The sequence below is a fragment of the Ptychodera flava genome, chromosome 7 (assembly GCF_041260155.1).
Source record: "Ptychodera flava strain L36383 chromosome 7, AS_Pfla_20210202, whole genome shotgun sequence".
Lineage (NCBI taxonomy): Eukaryota > Metazoa > Hemichordata > Enteropneusta > Ptychoderidae > Ptychodera > Ptychodera flava.
Genome location: NC_091934.1, coordinates 9545288 through 9569223, shown reverse-complemented (window position 1 = coordinate 9569223; position 23936 = coordinate 9545288). Strand labels below are relative to the sequence as shown.

The 23936-nt window shown below is 37.4% G+C and overlaps 1 protein-coding gene and 1 long non-coding RNA gene across 3 annotated transcripts; one reads left to right on the top strand and one right to left on the bottom strand.

The window, feature by feature from the left end:
• Positions 1-669: 669 nt before the first annotated feature.
• Positions 670-8337, top strand: LOC139136733 (uncharacterized). Of its 2 annotated transcripts, XR_011553234.1 has the most exons (6): positions 670-1006; positions 1648-2564; positions 2922-3043; positions 3432-3579; positions 3892-7148; positions 7375-8337. It is a non-coding gene; the product is annotated as an uncharacterized lncRNA (long non-coding RNA). The 2 variants fall into 2 exon arrangements; XR_011553233.1 differs by having other exon boundaries at positions 679-1006; positions 1648-1844; positions 3892-8337.
• A 4203-nt stretch (positions 8338-12540) lies between these two features.
• On the bottom strand, positions 12541-21453 carry LOC139136109 (acid-sensing ion channel 2-like). The gene is made up of 7 exons (XM_070703885.1): positions 21243-21453; positions 20578-20759; positions 17690-17834; positions 17462-17518; positions 16847-16997; positions 14697-14788; positions 12541-13201 (listed from the first exon to the last, which is right to left on the bottom strand). The coding sequence occupies exons 2-7, from the start codon at positions 20671-20673 to the stop codon at positions 13095-13097; spliced, it is 648 nt and encodes a 215-aa protein (XP_070559986.1). The 5' UTR covers positions 20674-20759; positions 21243-21453; the 3' UTR covers positions 12541-13094.
• Between the last annotated feature and the right edge of the window lie 2483 nt (positions 21454-23936).

Genomic DNA, 23936 nt, shown 5'->3' with positions numbered 1-23936 from the left:
ATTGTTCGTTGGCTGCACCTGAACTTGGTATCACGACACATTTCAAAGTCACCGACTCATGGATTACTGTAAACCAGCATGGGGCCAAGAGACAAACTGTTGACTACACTTGAACTACAATCATGTGACTGGTTTTACAGTGTCAGCTGAAGAGATGAAGAGGTTTCTCAGTTGAAACTAAACACAGGCCCTGTAAAAACACTATTTGTGTCAGCTTTCAACTGAAACTATAAAAACAACTGCATTGCATGCATTGTAGATAAAGTTTAATCAACTGATCAGCTATCGGCCATGATGGTTTACTATAACTAATCAAAGACTCGGTGACTTTAAAATGTGTCAGCAACTCGGGGTTTTTTCCTCCTAATTAAATTGTTTGCCATCTCTTAATGCGATAAGAGATAGTGATAAGTGATTGTGTAGGGAAGAGTTGCCTTATATACTTTACTCCTACAGATAACCGTTCGCCTCGAACTTTTTTAAATAGTGTGCCATAATTTTCATAGATTATTGGTAATAAGACCTAGAAACAAACTACAAGCCACACTTGACTACAAATTCCGTAATAAGGGGATAAAATTCGGTTGTCCTGAAATGATAATGCTGCTAAAGTTTAAACGAGAGTCGCGTGTTTGTGACTCTTCACCACAGTACCGTGACGCGCGTTTGTATACATTAGCCGATAAAAACGATAACCTCGCTGAATTCAAAATTGTCACTCAACGGTCAGTCGCTGTCCTGATTGCATGTTACTTCTTCTCATCGGACTGTATGTCTTACTAATCTTTACAACATCGTATGAGTATGGCCACTTTAACACTTAAACGAGGAAGTGTTGTGAAGCAGTTGGTGAAGCGGGCCGCTGGTCGACAGCCAAAAAGTGCTGGACGTACACGAAGACGGTAATACTATGGTCATATCAAAGCTATGTTTCGAGAGTGACCAAAACGGTTCGACTTGACCATTTTACAAGACATAGTCTGACCAAAATCTCCTGTTGTCCAGGGTAAGTAGACTTTTTTATTTGCACGAGGGTTTATAGAGGAATTTCTCGGAATTTTTGTTGGAGTAAAATTTGAAGGCAGTAATTGAACCATACTCTTTTGCATTTTGTGCAATCTCTTATGCGCTGAGTCACGGTGTGATAAAGAGAACGTTCGTAGTATACGTTCAATAGAGGGGACGTCGAATAGTTAACTGTGGGTGTTCACTTTGTGAAGTTTAACGTGTCATGTCAACGAATTGTCATCAAACTACATGTATAGATGTTTTGTTACTTGTATCGTAACCAAAATCTTGGAATTCTCATGTCACAAAAATGAGACAGCACTGAATGCTTTGGCTCAGCTTTCACGGCAGATCCGTGGATGTTTGTTTTTTGTCAATAATCACGCAGGGCGTTCACCCCGAGGCGTTCAGATAGGTTATTCAGTGGCCACGTCTTAAGTCGGTGTGCCTTTAATGTAGTCATGGTAGGTTCATCTCTTTGTAATACGTTATCTAGCGCTAAAAACTTTAAAAATGTGAGTCAAGAGAGCCGTTGACATGGTTTATTCTAATTTCATTCTCGAAAAGATAGAAGATATGGTAGAGTAGTAAGCTATTTGCATAATAGTTAATACGGTACTGCATGTTTGTTTTTCTCAGCACTGCTCTGGTTGCGTTTCTGTTTTCAACGACTCGGCTATCTTTGGACCTGCTTTCAAACGTCTTCTGTCGTAAAATCTTGTGTGCAGAATTGAGATGGCATCAGAATTTCGGGCCTCCTCGTTTACGGTGTGCTTCATCAACATAGGAGAGGACGGGGACTATAAATATCATAACTGTGAAACGACCAGCACAAGGTATCGTAAAACATCACGTGACTGAAATTCTCGCATTTTTACGACATCCAGGGTACTGCACGTCGTGTATAAACGGTAACATGTCTGCCTGGCTCAACGACACCATCTCTTCTGATCTGCAGGACGACCACAGGCGTGATGTTTTCTGGGTAGTTTCTATAAGTGTAGTTTATGCTACGTTCCGACGTTCTCTTCCGTAGCCTAACCACCAAGGTAAGAAATAGAATTATCCGGCCTGCAAAGAAAACTGCCCTTTCTGATCGAAAATAAACACGAATCCTACAGTCAGTTACCTCGTTCGACGCGGAAGGCTCTCTACTGTCCAAAAAAAAAACACTCTCATGTCAAGATGAAATGAAAACTTTGGGAGAAATCTGCCGCGATTTGACAACATCGGCGATTCTGGCGTCCACCGTTGTAATTACGCAACTCATTATCATAATGGACGGTGTCCCACATAGAAAAGTGGTTAATCTCAGTCTGACGCCAGAATCGCACGAGGTAACTGACTGTAGGATTCGTGTTTATTTTCGATCAGAAAGGGCAGTTTTCTTTGCAGGCCGGATAATTCTGTTTCTTACCTTGGTGATTAGGCTACGGAAGAGAACGTCGGAACGCAGCATAAACTACACTTATAGAAACTACCAAGAAAACATCACGCCTGTGAGGACGACACTCACAAGTCTGCCACAAACAGAAGTATAGTACCGCGTAGATGTTGTCAGTCTGATTTCAGTGTAGTACAAAAGTTTATTTACAACTGTGGTCGCTGTATGTATTGTTGAATACATGGTATTCTATCTGTGTAATATTTTAAGTGAATATATTCAAAACGTCTTCGTGAAATTTTATCACTTTTATTTTAGTTCTGTTGTCAGCAAGGCAGAGTTCATCAGAAAATTGTTATCTGATATAGGTTTTTTTGGAGGCCGCAATTTTTGTCGTATATGGTCCAAAATACCAAATCATGTTCTTCTCATAATTCCTTTATCTGATTGCTTTTGCATGCATGTTCCTTAGGTGACCTGACTTTGAATTGTTTACATTATGATAAAATTTGCATTTTTTATTTTAAAGGTAATTTTTCAACGCTCTAGTCAAACAGAATGTTTGTCTAGACAGTGGAGCCGTGGCAAACGACACCACCAAGAATGTATGCCGCCAGCAGTCACAGCAAACACTGATGCATGCAAATGATGGTAACGTTGGATTTTCTCATCATATAAAGTATAATCTCCAGCACATTGAGGAATTTCTGCTGATATTCAAATATGTCACATGTTCATAAGAATTCCCTTAACTGACAAACAAGCCCACATTTATAATTAAATTATCTTCAATACGCCAGCAGTCTCAGCTATAGTTACTGCAAGGTTGCTAATTGTAGTGTTAATCCGTTGAAATTGTTTTTGTGAAATCATACAGCCTGTAGTTCGTTATGCCAATTATTGTCATCCAAATTTATGTGTTTTTCTAATATACTCAGAAATGTTCACGACTTACAGAATCTATAGAAATTTTTGTGACCTGAATAATATTTGTGTATGTAGCAGTTCCTTCTCTTAGTAAAAGGATGTTTACCTACAGGTACACAGAGATGTAGAGCCGGACGTTGAATCGATATCACATCAAAATTATTTGGTGGTGTTGTTATTTATTGGAAAACTCAGCCCATCATGACTGAAATTGTTGACCCTACAAGAAAGCAAATTTTCGGAGATTTGCTTCTTTAAAGGTATGTTTTATTTTGACAGTTTTACTTTGCATATAGTAGCCATATATCCCAGGGTGCCTAGCGGCCACATCTTTGCTCAGTGATTACACTGAATGAGCTTACATTTTTTAAGCTTTTCATGTATTTGCAGTTGAAATCATCAATTATTGTTGTGACTTTGTACAGGAAACCTGTCACAGATTCTTGTAATTATTATTTTGTGAAAAGTAAATACTGTCATAAGCAAAAGGGTCATAACTATGGTTTTCATTAAAACGAATGTTTAACCTTTTAAGTTAGTGACATTTTTCTTGTCATACATTCTATCTGTAGTTGACGCTGGTGATCACGAGGAGACAGTCCAAAGAAGAAAGCAAAACATGTTTCACAGCCAAGTGTTGCAAGAAAGGATGTGAGCCCGGGATGTAAGACACAGTTGAGTTCTTGATGATCAGCAGCAACTCGTGATTATCTTCCACTGCAAGACGTCTTCAATGGCAATGGTGTTGTTGAACAGACTGAGTGTGGAAAGATGACATTTTTAAATATGTGAATCTATAACCCCAAATTGGACTGATTCTTCTGTTGTCGATAAATGATATACATCACTACTATGTGCAAGGAATCCCCTGTCTCTATACTCGCTTCAAGGATTATGGTACCTGACATAACAGTGTAATTACACATTTTGGGTGATGTAGTTGCTCAAAGTTACAGATGCTTTGCAGCAGGAAAACGACAAAAGCATTCAAGTTATGTAAGAAGACAACATCTCGCAGTACAAATCAGAGCTGCGGCACGCGCGTGTATGAAAAACAAGTCGATGAAAAAGACTGTGAGCCTAGGCCTGTGTTATCCCACCATTGGCTTACCTACTTTAAATCTAGCAGCATCAAACTATGCAAATGCACGAGACTATGCATCAAACTCCATTCATAAATTAGACCAATTGCTATGTAGAGGTCGGGATGTGTAATCCATTGGAACATTTCTTCTATTATATTGTCAAACTGAAAATTGTCAAGACTTTGGCCAACATGATTTCGTTGCAGACGAACAGTTCTATGTGCCGTCAACTGATTTCTGACAACCACCACAATACAGTGATGTGTAATCTTAGTACAGAATTGACAACAGAGGAAGACGAATGAAACAAGTAAGTCATAATATACGTATAGATTGTTTTGTAAAATTTCTTGGTAAGTACAATTTACAATCAGGATCTGTTGCTTAATTTTGTAAAAGTAGATGTTACGACCTATCAAATGTGATATTTATTCTTCATTCTTAATGCAACATACCTAAAATGACAAAATATGGTAAAAAGATGTGTACTATTTCACGCGTAATAACATCGTGTAGGCAGGAGTAAATGGATTCTGGTCAACAGAAATGCATATTTCAATCGTCTTGATGCCCATCAACAGTGTACACTTTCCTGTCAATGGTTATTTATATGTAAAACTAAACGCTCATTTTTCTTGATTTTAATAAAAGGAAGATGAGTTTATTACATTTGGCCTCATATTATATTTTCTGTTTGCTGCAGCCAGCAGAAAAATACTATGCCGCAAGATGTGATAAACTGATCTCACTTTGATTAAAATCAACAAAAATAAATTTTAACCTTTTCATATACATAACCAATAAACACAGCTGATGTGCATCAAGACATTTGAAAAATATATTTCTGGTGACCAAAACCCAGTTACTTGTGCCTACATGATGTTTTTGTACGCGGGATGTACGCATTAATTTGCTATATCTTGTAATTTTTTGGCTTGTTGCAGCAAACAAAGAGGAAAAAATCACATTTGATAGTTCGTAACATCTACTTTTACAAAGTACAACAACAGATCCTAGTTGTATATTGTACTAACTAGACAATTACAAAGTATCTACACATATGTTATGACTTACTTGTATTATTATTCTTCCTCTGTCGTCAACTGACTACTGAGATCACACATCACTGTATTGCGGTGGATGGCAGAACACGGTTGACGGCATATGGCACAGTTCGTCTGCAACGAAATCATGTTTGCTGATGTCTTGACGATTTTCAATTTGATGATGTAGTAGAAGAAATGCTCCAATGGATACACATCCCAACCTCTACATAGCAATTGGTCTAATCAATGAATTGAGTTTGATACATAGTCTAGTACATTTGCATAGTTTGGTACTGCTAGATGTAAAGCAGGTAAGTCAGTGGTGAGATAACACAGGCCTAGGTTCACAGTCTTTTTCATTGACTTGCTTTTCATACACGCGCGTGCCTCAGCTCTGATTTGTACTGCGAGATGTTGTCTTCTTACATAACTTAAATAGCTGTTGTCGTTTTCCTGCTGCAAGGCGTCGATTTCTTTGAGCAACTACAGCAGCCAAACTATGTATTGCCACTTTTGTAAAAGGTACCATAACCCTTGAAGTGAGTATAGAGAAGCGGTATCACCAGTTTCCACTGCAGATAGATACATTACGTCACTAACTTAAACGGTTGAACATTTTGTAGCAATGAAAACTATAATTACGACCCTTTTTGCTGTTCACACTTTTTACCTTTCACAAATACTGTTACAGGTTTACTGTAAATGACCTCACTGATATAATGATTTTTAGTCCCCACGGACACCGTCCGGGGGGACTTATAGGTTTGGTCATGTCCGTGCGTGCGTCCGTCCGTCCGTTCACGCAGATATCTCAGACATGCCCAGGTCAATTTCTTTTAAACTTTGCACAAGGATAGTACCCTACCCCATACAGATGCACGTTGATTTGTTTCACAATGCGATCAAATTTGGCCGTGTTAGAGGACTTTTTAGTTTTCACCTCCATAGACTCCCATGTATAAGGCAGTCCATAGACTCCCATGTATAAGGCAGTCCATAGACTCCCATGTATAAGGCAGTCCATAGACTCCCATGTATAAGGAAGTCCATAGACTCCCATGTATAAGGCAGTCCATAGACTCCCATGTATAAGGCAGTCCATAAACTCCCTTGTATAAGGCCAAGAAAAATAAAAATTTAGTTTCTCATCGTATTCATATTGCAAAAAGGATGCAGTGACACAGTTTTTAGTCCCCACAGATGAAGTCCAGGGGGCTTATAGATTGGGTCATGTCCGTCCATGAGTCAATCGGTGAGTCCATCCATTCACGCAGATATCTCAGATATTTTGACAAAATGTCACGTGACCTTGGTGACCTTTGACCTCAAATATATATATATGTCCATAACTCTGTAACCACAAGTACTACACCCTTCATATATGGTATGATGGGACAGCTTATGACGCCACATATTGTACCTCATTAATCATGCACATATCTAATTTTGAGCAAGCCAATAGAGCTAGAGGTCTGATTTTTGGTATATAGGGATAACTTAGCAATACAATTTTTTTTTGACAAAATGTCACGTGACCTTGGTGACCTTTGACCTCAAATATACATATTTGTCCATGACTCAGTAACCACAAGTGCTACACCCTTCATATATGGTATGATGGGACAGCTTATGACGCCATATATTGTACCACATTAATTATGCACATATCTAATTTTGAGCGAACTAATAGAGCTAGAGGTCTGATTTTTGGTATATAGCGATAACTTAGCAATACAATTATTTTGACAAAATGTCATGTGACCTTGGTGACCGGTGACCTCAAATATACATATTTGTCCATAACTCAGTAATCACAAGTGCTACACTCTTCATATATGGTATGATGGGACACCTTATGACGCCACATATTGTACCTCATTAATTATGTGCATATCTAATTTTGAGCGAGTCAATAGAGCTAGAGGTCTGATTTTTGGTATATAGCGATAACTTAGCAATACAATTATTTTGACATAATGTCACATGACCTCGATGACCTTTGACCTCAAATATACATATTTGTCCATAGCTAAGTAACCACAAGTGGTACACCCTTCATATATGGTATGATGGGAGACCTTATGATGCTTCATACTGTACCTCATTAATTATTCGTATATCTAATTCTGAGCAAACCCACAGAGCCGGATGTCTGACATACATATGCACATAGATTTGTTCTGTGATACGATGCAATAAGGCCACCATGTGGCCATTTTATTACGATTTTTTCATGTCCTGAACTACAGCCCAGACATGTATCAAGCGAATTTATTCAAAAGTATTTTTATCACAGACCTAATGAAGAGGACTCTATCTCTTCTGAGGACCTGTAATCAAAGTACCCATTAACAAGTGGGGACTGTGTCATCAACGATGACTTGTCATTGATGATTTCAACTGAAATACATGAAAGTCTTAAAAAATGCAAGCCCCATTCAGGGTAATATACTGAGCAAAGATGTGGTTGCTTTGTACTCCGGGACCTGTGGCTATTATATGCACAGTAAAACAACTGTCAAAATAAAACATACCGCGCGTGAAAAAGCAAATTTCCGAGGACTTAATTATTCCAACATCAGATGATGGAATTTGCGTTCTGATAAGGGTATCATGATAGGCTGAGCTTTCCAATAAAGTACATCACCAACAATTAATTTTGATATGACACCGGTCCTTTTTCAGGTTATACATCTCTGTGTACTTGTAGGTAAACATCCTTTCATTAAGTGAAGCAATTGTTACATACAGAGTTACCATTCTTATTAAACTTTCTTGGTAAAATGTGTATCTTGGCACAAATAGATTCTGTAAATCTTACACTTTTCTGAGCATATTAAAGAAAAACATAAATTAGCATGGCAATAAAGTGAAATATCGAACTACATGTAGCTGTCTGTACAGGCTGTGTGATTTCACACAAAAATCAACGCTACAATGAGCGACATAGCAGCGACTATAGCTGAGACTGCTTGCTTATTGAAGAGAATGCAGATTATAAATGTGGGCGTGTTTGTCAGTACTTATAAGTTTCACATTAGGAAAAGTGCTGCTGATATTCAAATATGTTTAAGTGGCAATCCCACTTGGTAACATTTTTAAAACACATTTTTAATGCAAACGGTGGATATTTGACGTGGCGACTGCGCGCGGGTCGCGAGATATCGAAAAAAAAAATGTCCCCAAAGGTAAAAGTTTGAATTCCGGCGGCCGACCTAAAGTAGCTTCCGATCATCGAACGTTTGGCAGTGGGGCCATTGTCAACTAAGCTATGGAGTACAAGTCTTCGCTGACACTGCTGAACGCCACAGTACCACCCGTCGGTGATCGGTCATGCCCCGTGGGAGAAAGCCGAGTCTTACTGACTCGGCAAAATAAGGGGAAAAAAATTGCTGATTTCACCAGAATTCGCATAGGTGACTAGTATAGCCGCTGGGAAAACTATCGGTTGCGTATCGGCATTCTTACCCATCGATAATCGATGTATCGATGGTCTATGACTCAATTCTGGTCGGAAACAGAGTAACCCTTTCCACAGGAAAACTGTCTAAATATTTAAAGTACATTTGACTTGAAAAAAAACAAAACCATCATTTCGTCACGGAAACACCCTTGATAATCGCGGTCGGCACACCTAAGTATAACACATCTTTGCCTTGCTAAGAGCGCATTTCACGGATAGCGGTTTTGAGTCGACAATGCAACACAATACAGTGGCAATGGACATTGACAGGATTTTAACATTTTGAAACTCAATATGGCAAAAACTACCTTGACGCGGTAGGACATGATATCAGTGATATAAATCTGAACTGTACATTTTCTTGCATATTCAAATTGGAAACATTTTTACGAAACAGAACTTAGATTCGGCCGACAGGCTGTCTCAGCACTGGCAGACGACAAAATGTAGTCATCAGAGGCGGCTAATATTTTACACGTAAAAACTGATATCTATGTGGTATTGGTTAAAAATGTAATATAACTGATTGAGAATAATGAAAACGACAAAAACTAAGGAGAAGTTTTTAAAAAACTTACCTGAAGAAAAGGAATAATGCTGTATATAAAGTCTTCGCAGTGGGAGGTAAATTAATTGCGTCGTTTGAACTTATTATGGACTCCCTAGAATATCGTCAATGAGCACAACAACAAACCTTCGGGGGATTTCGGGTCATAATCAGAAACGATCGTAAAACTTCGGGATGTGAAAAATACGCTCGGGAAATGACATGTTTTTATCTATATCTCGCGATCCGCGCCCAGTCGCCACGTCAAATATCGACCGTCGGCATTAAAAATGTGTATTAAAAATTTTACTAAGTGGGAGTGCCACTTTTATGTGCTAGTTAAGCGTTTGACAAATAAATTAAACCCTGAATTAGTCTTGTATGTTTGTTGTGTACTTATTACACACTACGGGCATCAAGCAATAGCCATTTAAGTGTATAATTTCTTGCCATTTTCACGCGATCTGTGATTCAAAACATGTTCTTAATTCATAAAACTGACGCTAAAAGCATTCAACTTGGTACTGGTATTATAACATTCGCAGAAAATGGTGCGTGAGTCGGATTTCTTGGCAACAAAGTAAGACGTATGGGTTGTTTAAAGCCGCAATTTTCAATCCCAGTTTTTGGCATTAATGGAGTTCTCCTCCCAATCAGACACCTTGCCAGTACGATGTTTGATTTCTATAACATTAATTACACAAACCGATCTCAATCTTTTGTCACCTTTTGCTGATACTGCAAACAGAGTTTATACAAGCGTTTCAAGTTGATGAACGGTCGGTTCAAACCGCCAATAGTCATTGATTCCTCACCACCAAAGCTCGAATTTCCTAAAGCAGCTTCGCTTTGACGGCTTGGCAATCTGTATGTGTTTTTGCAGCCGGAAAAACTAAAAAGTGGCATTTTCTGGAGCGTGTGCCCGCTGCTTGATCTCCCCTTACGCAATGAACGCTGCCATAGCTCGCACCCTTTTAAGGGAGGCTTCTTCAGTCACGTTTTAAGCAGTGTGAATTTTATTCAAATATTAAGTCGCCGGCATCTGGACAGATTTGCCTCATTTTTCAACTGTGGACAGTGAATTTATATCTCTGAAACACTTTGTCTCTCTTTTCCGATAAAGTACCTTGAAGTGAAGATAACCTGATAAATGATCAATGAAGCCTTCATTTATGCAAACATCTTCAAGTTGACACTTGGAAGGCTCATTGTGCGAAAACAACGGCGAACTTCAAAAGTCAAAGACATAGTTCATTCGCCTAATATACCCAACTGTCGTTTGCCGTAAACAGATCACCGAGGTCCATTGAAGAATTATACTCGTTTTTTAGTTAAAAATGAAAACCAAGCGTTTTTTGAAAAAACAACCGTATGTACACTGTTTTTAAAAATCATCAAAGTGCTTGAACTCTCCGATGACAGAGCTAATAAAAAAGTACCACATGTCGGTTGTGTGACCTCTTCTTCTATGAGAAAATGTGGATTGAATATACGTGCCAAGGAACTTCGTATCGGACGCGAACCGAGGACCTGGGAGTGGCTGTTAATAAATGAGAAGCAATGTTTAACATCAGGTGGAAGGCTTCATAAACTATTATAATACGGGAGATTCTAATGCAGACAGTAGTGTTTGAACACAAATGCTGCTAGCCGATTGTAAAAACTGGACCGTAGTTTTCGATTTGGTAGTTTCTAGTTCAGTCTTCACATGTTCGTTACGCCAAGCAGCGTCCTTTTCCCGTTATGATTACGATACGGAGATAATAAGCGTGTCATTGTTACGCTCTGGAGTAGTATCATAAAGAGTGGTTCAAAGCCAGCTGTGCACACTACTGGTGTGCGTCGCCTGAAACCAGCTTCATAAATTCGACAGGTTTCAGTATATTTCTGTGATCATCACGTGATTGTGACATCGTCACAAAAGCAGAACGTCGCCGTAATAAAGTCAGTAACGTACATTGAAAAATAAATTCACAATTCTAAAGGGACGTATTACAAATACGTTTTTATGGAATATGTCAATTGGCCAGGAGTAAATTAATTTGGGAGGCTTTTAAGGACCAAAATTCGAAAATCAAGCAGAGCCGTTCGATGAGAAACTTTAGACCGCTGTCCGTGATAGAGGGACCGTGTGTGGACACTTTCTAACGCTGTTCAAAGGGACCGTATTTTGGCAAAGGTGACGTTTTTTTTATGACCTTACTCTCGTTTTGGAAGACCATTCACTGGTATATTGCCACACTTGAATCTCAGGTACATAGCATCACTTTCTCGTATACGTATTCTCGGTTATTGATCTTGTTGTAAAAGCAGATATTTGACCAACCGATGCACAAGGGCTGCCTCATGGACGCAACTGACAGCGTACCGAAACACAGAGTATACATGAATTACAAAGTTGAAACACAATTTGACCTAGCGGCCTACACATAAACCATTAACAAGAGAAAATGCTGGTACACATCTTTATTTATCTGTGTGGAAAGGATGAATGTCGATTTTCAGGTATTACTCGCGTTATTTCTATGTGGTGGTCATGCCGTAGAAGAACCCCATCCACGACATGCCCTGTTGATACTACTGGTAGGCTTGACCGAATAAATTGTGGCTACATACTCTTTCCTTGAAGATACACAACCTAATTAGTATCCATTATGTAAGTGTGTATACAACTTGAGATCTTTGAAGTATTGTTTTCTTTCTTCGCTCTTTCTATGGGGCATATTTATGTATAACAGAAGGTGCCGGGTTGAGTGTCATTCGGGTAACTGCGAATGCACTGCTAAAAACAAATGTATTGTAACCATGCACAACCATGTTTCAATAAGAATAAATCAATCTCCTAGTGGTGCAGCATCCGAGGGAGGAGGACTCTCTTGGCAAGCTTACCTGTGTCTTTGACATCCCACTCCTTTACGTGTATGATAAAAGTGTTCAACACATCGTCCTCGAGTGAATCATTTTATTGTAAGTCCTAGTGGCCGGGTTATAAATATATAAAACAATAATAACAATAACAATAATAATACCAATTACATGGTAATAACAGATTACTATCATCATAAATATTACAACGCTTTCGACCTTATATTTAGAATGTGTAAATCTCAAACAAGTAAGGTCGATGTGAACAGTTATCTCATGTTTACAGAAAAACAATTTATCTATGCATTGTGAGCGAAAGGCAAACGTCGTTCAGCTATGATTTTGTCAGACGTCAAACGCAACTACCATCTAGAACACGAAAGTTATAATTCAAAAAGTCGAGAAATATTGATGTAAATGGTTTAAATAATGCCAACATTACTAATCATTGGAAACTGTAGTGGTACATCTTCAAAAATAATGTGTCACTTTATAATACTTTTAATATCAATTAAGTATCCATAAGATTAAAAAGAGTGCTATAAACGGGTGTAATGGTGTGGCGGTGTCAAAGTGAAAGTAGCGGTGCTGCGTCAATTATGAAGTCCTGGTGGCAATGACACGGTTATTTAGCAGCAAATGCTACTACAAAGTCTTCCAGCATCTTTCTCACACAGGGGTATGTTGTCGTCTTAGATCGCCAAAATTGGTGTTAATACCAGTAGGTCTGTGACAGTGCTAATGCTACATATTGACGATGATGAAATCGCTAGCGCCATGCAGAACCGCAACATCCTTTGAAGCAGATATCAAGGATTTCTATCACAGTCAGTATACTTCCACCAAGCCACAAGCCAAGGGAGCCACCTAAGTCACCTGGATAAGAGAATATATTTGAATTTATAAAATGTCTGTTTGATCACAGAGTGCTGATAACATTGTAGCTTTTTACAATTGTAGGACAAGTAGTTTTTAAACCAACTTTGATCTACTTGTTTGCAACATGGAAAAATACACAACGAACGCATATATGTAGAGCTAGGTTATCCCTGCTTACGCCATCAACGGTCATTACTCTGCGATACATTATCTAAAATCAATCTTAAAAAGTGTTTCAAACCTTTGTTAGTACTGAGGGACCGTTGATGCGCGCACGGTCAACGGAACTTCTGTGTTTAGGGGGAGCGGGGTTAGGCTGTATTCCAATTACAGTGCGCAAAAATTGCACAAGAAGTTTTCCTATCGCAGCAATATCTCGCTACATGTTTTTCTGTATCGCAAAATATTGCGCTACGTTGATTTGGCGTGTACTAGGCCAGTACGGCACCGGCGCTACACCAGCATTCACCTGACATACATGTGAATCAGTGCACGCGAGTAAAATAACGTAACAATCATTCTATTTGTTACGTCATTGTTGAGTTGGCGCTAAACAGAGATTGATTTTAGAGAGGGTATGTGGGAGGGGGTCGGTCGGTATCGGTAGCGTGTGCGTTATTTCATGGCAACGTAATCACCGATTGTTGAGTGCAGATACAGAATGAGGCTTGGTTGGATTTTCTCACTTCCAAACTTTCGTTTTAGGGAGGGGGAGGGGTAGAGGACAAACGCACTTAGTTTCGTTTACCGTGGGTATGTTTTAATTATCCACGGCCCCTAAAGCAACGATGATATAATAACGTGACTGGAAAAACTATGTGGAGTGGTGATATGTTTGTATCGCACAAAGTCTATGTAAGCGTACAGCATTAACAAAATAAATGAAGACATCAATGTATTCCGGTTTTTGATATTAAAAAGATAAACATTTCAAACTTTACATATTTTAAGGTGTTAACGATAAATTAAAGATCACATGTAGGCCTACGAAAAATATTAATTTTTGTTAAGATCGTTCGGTCTGTAATGACGAATTTAGAATTCTTATAAATATTGAGAATCCAATGAGCATCAAATGACATTTAGAAAACTGTCGTGCAGGCACATTTCAGGAGTGTCGTTTCCTTTGATTCGCTCTGCTGAGTTTGATTATGTCATGAAGGGAAGTATATAGTGGCGTTTATCATGTCTTTGGTATATTAATATTCGTAAAATTAATCCATGTTATACTCTCTGTTTTGTATTCCTAAGGAATTATTATCTCTGACGTAATTCTGGCGAACTTGCCCCGAAGCAACAACATTTCAGAAAGGAAGAGAACGAAAAGGACGAAGAGGCGCGGAACTACTCTATAAATATGTAATATTTTCAAAGAAGCATGATATGGTAGCCAGTATATCATTCCGATATTGAAATCCGAAATTGAAAATGCCAAAAGGAAATTGCAAATGTCGCCAAGTTGACGTTTAATTCTGAGTAAAATATCACTTACATAAAAGCCCAAGTATACCGTAGGCCTTTTCTTCTTGAACTTCGTGTAGAGCCAATTCTTGAAAGAATATATCGAGCTTCGCAATATTTTTGCTAACGTAATATTTACAAAACAAAAACATAAGAAATACGACAATTTTTATAGTTAAAGCAATACAAAAATCTTTCTTAGATTTTCTTCCGAGCGAAAGAAGAGGCGGTGATATATATATATATATATATATATATATATATATATATATATACAGTATACAGTACGTCATTATACAGTACGTCATTATGTTTTTTTATTTTTTACCAAAAATATTAATTTTTGTTAAGATCGTTTGGTCTGTAATGACGAATTTAGAATTCTTATAAATATTGAGAATCCAATGAACATCAAATGACCATATATATATATATATATATATATATATATATATATATATATATATATATATATATATATATATATATATATATATATATATATATATATATATATTAGATATTATTCCCTAATATTTTTCTTCGTTCAGCGAAGGAAAATACGAGTGACATAATGACCGTGTCACCACGAGTCGAAGACGAGTGGTGACACGGTCATTACGTCACGAGTATTTTCCGAGCTGAACGAAGAAAAATGTTTGGGAATATTATACTTATCACATGCACAAGCCAAGAATTCGTTATTTTTTTGCAAAATAAAATTAGTTTTCCATGACGATTCCGCGTTTAAACTTTTGAACTACTTTAGGAATAATATCAGTACGCGGTGCACAAGTTGTGAATCATCTCTAGTCGTCCGTCGTGTGCGTTAATGCTCACGTTCGTTCGTGTGTGGAGCAAATGACAGCTCTCGGTATACTCGTAGGCTACCTTCCGCAAAGTTATACTCTAATTTAAAGATAGCATAGTCCTAGAAATTTATCACAGACGAAGATACGCTATTTTTCGGGAACAAATATCGACTGAATCTCCACGGCGCGAACACTCTAAACGTCGCGCCCGACCCTGTTTGCAATGCGTACGGAACTCACGGTATACGCGACCAGCTTCGAGTTCGTTGTTTCCGCAAATTATTCACGTAATTCCTTTGGAATATACAGGCGGTACACTCTTGTGTTTACATTGTTCGGATTATTAATGTCGTAGTCTGTGAAAATATCGATTTCATTACCTGACTTTTGATCGTGCGAGAAACATTGGCCGCCATGTAGTTTGTTTACATATTTACGAGCACACCGAAGATCGACAAAAAAAGGTCCGACGCACCAAAGTTGATGACATAGACGCGGGTTGTCGTGACGTAGAACAACCAGAGAATAAATCCCGTATGTTCGGAGACGACAAACTTGGCTTTTGCATGTGATAAATATATATATATATATATATATATATATATATATATATATATATATATATATATATATATATATATATATATATATATATATATTACAAGGGATATAGATGCCCTCATGGAAAATTACAGTGCTCGATACTAAAAGCAGGGCATTAGTCTCTCTCTCTCTCTCTCTCTCTCTCTCTCTCTCTCTCTCTCTCTCTCTCTCTAATCCATTAAATATGCTTTTCAGAAATCAAGAAAATAAAAAAAGGATTCTCTATTTATGTTGTTCCTTAATATCTTCAAGGTAGGGCGTACTGTTTGAACTATTTTTGTAAATTACCTTTTTATCAATTTTTATGTCTAACAGCACTGTACTATGAGATTAATGGCTTTATTAATTATCGAGACGATTGCAAACTCTGAAATAAAAGCAGGCCGCTTCAAATCCCACAATTGTTGCCGGAAGATAAATGACCCATTTTGTCACACAAGAACACGACTATTGAGATGGTAGCTACTGACAAAAGGCTTAAAATTTTGAAGCTCGAAAAGGTGACAGAAACTAAACAGCACATGTTTTGAAACTTGTAGAATATAGAGTGATCAGAATATTTGCTTTGTTATTCACCTTTATTTATGTCATGTTGAATTTACATTATTTTTGCCCAATCATCCTTTGATAGTTATAAAATAAATTTCCTTTTCTTGCCCAGATATAATATGGCCGTCTTTCGGAAATAAACTTATGGGATATTCACTACTGTTGCCGAAAATAAAGTGATTTACGCAAAAAGCGAGCAAAAATCAAGGCTACTTACTCACAGTATACTCTGGGTAACTTATATATATCTTCTAGATAGATGCCATAAATATCAGACGTAAACTTTGCATTTGACAGAATTGGTTTGTAGATCAGCTGGGAGCAAGGAACTGGGCACTCACAAGTATCGCTAATGTTTGTTACCATAGCTGGAAAGAAATTGTTTTTCAACTTAGACAAGTACATAGAAATGAGATGACACTTTGCAGTGTAAAATCAATTAAAGATTTATCCGCTATTTGCCTAGATTTATATTTCATTCTACAAATTGCACTCATAGCATAACCAATTAAAACCAGAAGTCAGCTTCATTTTCTATAAAAGACGATGCTATTTGGTGTTGTTTACCAATAAAAAAGCAATTTGAAATTTAAAAAAAACACTAGAAATAGAAAATAGATACTTCAATTACATTTATATATTTGCATTAACTTTACGAACTGCACGAGGTATACAGATATTCATTAATATGCTCCGTATCTTTTCATAAGTATGACTGACTGTCTACAAAGCACCCTAATTATTTCACCATTTTTGATCAATAAAACCAGAAGGTGAGAAGATGCATCATTAGTCGAACTACACAGATATATGATGACAATAAGCCACTCACCTAACGCTGCTCGGCCACAGTAATAAGCCGTTTCGATGTCACATATCGTTACATTTCCTGTTTATATATATATAAAAACTTATTTTAAGTGACAGTTTTCGATTTTCCTTTCTTAAACCAGCCAATCAATGCGAAAGATATCAATGTTTGGTCCTATAAGTGAGGATATTGTTTTGAATGTTTAAGTGACCTTTACCATCAATGGAAGAAATATTATCAATACAGTACCTGGCATGTAAAACATTTTGCATCCACAGCTTTCCACCATAAAATCAGTTACGCACTCCATTCGGCAAGAATTTCTTGAGTATTTGTCGTAATATTTCAGAGCCCTCTTTCCACAACTACCATGTGGGGGCGTGAGATTCGTTATCTGCAAAATAAAAGGTTAAATTAAACAATAGTCGAGGGCTGATGTTAAAACTTGACCCTTTTACATCGATATATATTTTTAAAGGCTACATCAATGATATACGTTTTGTGACCGCCCTTAATTCTATTTCCGGAATGAATACACATATATCGAATATGTATAACAAATGAACATATCTCGATTTAGGGACCGTCTCAGATTGTCGCAGAAGTTCAAAAAGCGAAATTCATTCGTTTCGGGGGGGAGGGGGTTTGACCTTCATTCAATTAGTGAACTTCACTTTCGCACTTTTATTTTGTGATCACAAGTTTTCGTGTGTTTATTTTTAATTACAGAAACACTGCATACTCGTGCCAACAAATTTTGTAACTGTTTCCATTTCGTTTGTGCCACAAACACAATTTACCTATAGTTACATTATATCCTAAACCTTTCATTCATCAAAATATACAAAGACAAAAGTATCATTTTTTTAAATGTGCTATTTATAAGCGTCTGCTCTAACCATAAGATGTCTTTATTCTCACTTGTAATGCACCTGATCATAGTCGTTTTAATATGATTGAACATGACTGGGCCCCTTGTCAAAGTTTCTCGCTTATTTACCGCCCCTACCAAGTACAAATTGCGTGTTCACAAAGACAAAGAACAGCACAAGAGATTCAAAAGGGGAAAGTAAAATAAAGTGAAACTTTTATGCGGTAAAACGCCCTATACGTACTCAAATCTGATCGGTTACTCTAATTGTAATGTGGCAAGGGGAATACGTCTTTAGTAGCTATAGCAAAATGCAACATTGTACTCTCAGGCAGACATGAACATTTCGCACTTTTGAAGTTTCGTTTAGGGGGAGGGGGAGGGGTTTTTGATCTAAACGAAGAAATTTCGTTTCTTGAACTTCTGCGACAATCCGAGACGGTCCCTTATCGATTTACTTTATTGTTCGCATATATATATATATATATATATATATATATATATATATATATATATATATATATTATATATATATATATATATATATATATATATATATATATATATATATATATATAATCCCATGGTATTTTTCTCTGTTTGACGTCATCGTATAAGAGTGTTTTTCGCTGAGCCGTACAACTTCGAGCCGAAGGCGAGAAGTTGTGCGGCTCCGCGAAAAACACGAGTGTACGATGACGTCAAACAGAGAAAAATATCATGGGATTATATATTTATCACATGAACAGTCTTCTTATTTTTCTTTTGACGTGAATGGATCAAAATTATCGAAACAAACTGCATGAATTTTGTCGCGATTTGTGTTCTACTTACGCGGATTACTTTCATTTAAAGAGTAAAGCGGCCCGTCACCCAGGAGATACTTTCATTCATAAATCCCATCAAGCTGAAATTTGCTACATCAAATGGTATGTCCACCAACCAGATGTACGGATTTGGTCACGTGAACCTGTCAATCATTGTCTCGCGCTGTACCGATGCCAAGGCAAGTCAGCCATCGGTACGGTTGACGTAACTTTCATCGTGCTAGCGACGGATAGCCATAGTATTCAGAGTTATTCAGACTATTTACAAATAGATTTATGAAGAAATGCAACGACACGATCGAATCAGTAATTCTCATTCTCAGAGATTCCGTGGCTTTTCAAAATATCACACAAGTTTACGACCGTGGCGAGCGAGAAATATTCCGTTCAATGACACACAGAGTGCACCTCATTGCATGTTTACGCCCACAACGCTGCCGTCACCGGTCTGTGCAATGCCGGTGTCAACTCGTTAATCCCGATCTCGGTCGTCAATGTTTTCGTCTAAAGGACTTTGACGTTTGCAGTGACATATATCTCACCCGTAGATACATCCTTATTTTACTTGACGGAATCTCTGTTTTGAGTGTTTTCTGAGTCAACTTTCGAAGTACATCGGATTCCAAAGCGCTGCAATGCATATACAGCTCAATAGTTGATGTCTTAGCTATGTAGCGAAGACAGCCTTCCGCCGCGCTACAGGTTTGATTCCGAGCAAGAATTTACGTAATTTTTTGTATGATTAAGGAAATTTATCGTTGTTAGTCGAATGACTTTATGCTTGTGTCTGTTTGTCGCTTTTGCGAAGATAATACTGTACTCATTTATTCAGTTGAACTTCCGTTGAGGTGAAGATTTCAGGTTTATCGCAAACCGGGATCGCCAGGTACGACGTCCACATTGACTCATTGAGCCTTACCAGGCGACTCGACTGGATCGGCGGTATCCCCATTTGATTCTCGGGAACAGCTATAGTTTTGGCGACTCGAAATTTCGCTGGACATACCTTCTGTGTTTCCATGTGTGGATTTATCGGGTCACCTTTTTTGAAAAAGTGTCATGAGAGCACGGCATCGATCACGACAAATCGGTCTATGTTCACGTCGCGACTCGCATATTCCAAAAGTATAATGTATAAGCCTGTTGAAGTTAAAGGTTACATTTCTTACAGAATCTTTTGATGTAAATCGGCCATATTTTTGTATATGATAACCATCCATGAATATCTTTGAGAACCAAAACACTATGCAACGTTTAAAAGGGCAGAAACAAGTTAATCATGAGTCATGAAGAATGATTACGTAAAAATGGTGTCATATGCATTCTCACTGCACATGCAAACCTGTCATATACACTCGTGTAAAATCCGTGTAGTAATATGCTATATTGCACCATAACTCTTCAAATTCAGTATTTACATGCAATCAAAATATACTTACATTGGTCACATCGATACCGATACGCACTTCTTGACCGACTGATACGGCAAAGCCCAAGTCACCAACCAACGGAACTTCCCCCTGGGGATACAACATAACCTGGAAACCAACTGATAACTCTGGGCCAATATTGTACTCCTCTTGAAGTGCATCTAAGATAACACTAAAGCCAAATGATTTTCCTATTTATAAAATAAAAACAGATTTGCCTTTTAACGAAACTTACATGACACTTAATAAGCGAGCATGCATTGACTTAGTATTGGAGAAAAAACGTCTGTGGACACTGAATAAACACAGAGCACAGAATACGCCCAGGATAATTGGTGACACATGGACCGGTTATTGTGTGTCTAAAGCGAGATTCCAGGGAAAGAAAATGTTTTCTGGAAACATCAAGTCTTGAAGCTCATTTAACACTGTGCATATGGTAAACCTTGCGTTGTTAGGTTATTCATAATATGTTAAATGATGGTAGTTGTTGTTTTGTTGGCGATGCGTTTATCAATTAACTATATCATAGTGTCTCATTAAATCATACTGAGCTCGGTATCTCGGCCGACGTATACAATATATTTGCCTAGGCATGCAAGAAACCAAATAAATTTAGAATAAAAAATAATTTGAATGAACTGAGAAAAAATTAATTTGAATGAGCATGTTACCTGTGTCTTTGACAGAACGTATCTCGTCACCGTCTTCGCCAGAATTGAAGGCGTAGCAAACACCGAAATCTGTCAGAATCGGTTTGAAAACGTCCAGATTGACGAGTGACCTTTGCCACTTCGGTCTTATTGAACAAAATTAGACAAAGACGTCAATCAAATAACAAATTGGAGTCTTAGAATTAAACATATATGTACGATTGTTAGAAATTTGCTGGTTTAATCTCTTCACCGTGACAGTAGCATGTAGCCTGAACCACGCATGCCTTACTTCATCCCGAGGAAAACAAACGAGTATAATAGGGTCGATTGTTGCACAGAAATTCGGATGACGTTTATTGCAATATTATTTGGATTTCGTCTCCCCATCATAATCATCTGAACACTGGTTGGTATTACGATTTACTGGTACAACCCAACTGTATAAAAAGGTATTCTGGTTTGTATAAACGTGTTATTACTAACCGATATATGAATATTTTTACAGTGAGAGTTTATAGACAATTACTAACTTTATAGTAATATTAGTATCTGACCATTCATAATTGTTATCAAACGGGAGACGCCAACTGACCTTTTCAAAGCGTAAACCCCATGAACGCCAATTGGACACCCCAAATAATACAAAAGGGGGGGTCATCGATTCATCATTCGGCTATCGGTTGTTGGAAAATTATTCGAACCTATACTTAAGCAATTGCACTCTGCCTACGATAGAACTAGACTGCAAGCTTTAGGGACAAGTTTACTTTACAAGTTACCAGTACTTACTCATGGAACATTGTGTACCTATGATGCGCAGACTCTCTATAGAACTGTTCTGCGGCTGTTGCTGAGATATCGTACTCTGTGAAATCCGGATTGTCCGATGTATACATACTGTCTAAAAGACCTGTTAGATTGGCTTTTGCGATGGCCGAACGCCTAATGGATACAATGTTATTTAACATATGACTTTTCAATTTCTGAATTACTTTTTGAACACATGATTTCCTTTATTGTTAACCTTCAAAGTGTTAGAGTTTCAAGGCGCCGCCTGTGGTTCTAAATCTCGCAAAACGTTTCAAGACAGTGACACGTGAAAATTCACCTGAAATCACCAGATAAAAAAGATGCAATCGACAAATTTGTAGCGTACAAAACAATTTACAAAAGTGTTGCGTAAAAAAGAAACAAATATAAAGTTTCATTCTTTGTAGATTATACGATGCCTTTCTTCCAAATGCTTTCCTTAAAGTTATGTTTTGAGAGACACATACCTATGCAAGTTGAAGTTACAAATGGCTACGGCAGGAAATGTCAGCTCGTCGACGTATTTCATTCTTACATTGACATTTACAGGGAAGCCAGAAAAATAAGATATTCTGTCCAAGATCTGAAATGATACCAGTCCCAGTCCGCATAACAAGACCAATGTCCATAATGTCCTATGGTTGATTGATGAAAGCAAACGTCATTAAGTTGGCATTTTTAAGCTGTAAGAGCCCTAATTAAATTACCAATACAGTCTTCATTGTACTTTTTCATGGCAATTTAATCTGTAAACGACAGGCTTGTGAATTATTGTTAGCATGCTATACTTGTTTGTTGAAATAAGCATTGATGTCAGAGATTAAATTCTGTTAGATTTCTGTGTTTTTAGACATGTTTGTAACAACTCTGAAATGTAGCTTTATCGATTATACTTTCCTGTGTATTCCACATAAGCATAATGTTGTTTCCACTCTTGTTTACACGTGTGCTTAGGGACGTAATTCGTAATTATGTCATTTATTTTTCCAAGACGCTATAAAGAAGTCCATTTAACTCAGCTATAACCATCTTAAGAGGCTTTGATACTTACTGCACAATGTGACCAAATAACACATTACATTCAGCTGTGCTTTGTAAACAAGGTAACCTTTGATAAAAACGTATGGGCAATATCTTATAATCACAAGAATTGCTGTAGATCACAGTTGTTAATTAAATCGATATTTATCAGTTTTGATACAAGATTCTACCCACATTAGTAACACATTTCATTTTACTTCACTAACTGCTTTATTGTCCGGTCGATACCCACATATATATTTTATTTGATAATGTTCTGATATCGCTTAATGTTCACAGAAATTAGTCAAAAGCTTCAGACGGCAAAAGATGCTAAGTTGAAGATGTCTGATAGGGGAAACGGCTGCACTCGGCTATTATTTATTTAAAAATAGGAATAAGACAAAAATTCATAAGTGGATAAGGAGGGGGATTGGATTGAACTTTCGATAACAGGTAACGGAAAAAATATAACAAATAAGATAATGTTTTAACCTCGCCGTTTCCACTCACGCGGCAAACCTGATTAATTATGAAATGGTATTTTAAGAGACTGCCCTTTTGCAATACTTTTCATCCGATTTTTCATAATATTTCAAAAATTATTTTCAAAATTATGACCTTATCAAAAGTACTCTGTTTTACATTGCTTGGATATTGATATTTTTTCCGTACGTTTTGACTGTTGACTTGAAGTCTTTTGATTCTCCATTGGCAGCAGCACATGTACGGTTACAACCGTCATGTGATGATCAGAGTGTGTCTGTAAAGTTGTCGAGAAGTTGTTCAGAAGAAAAATCATTTTGTATTTAGAGGCTTCAGTTCGGGATTTTTCAAGATAAACAAATCATTATACATTTCCTACGTCTTTGAAACGGGGAT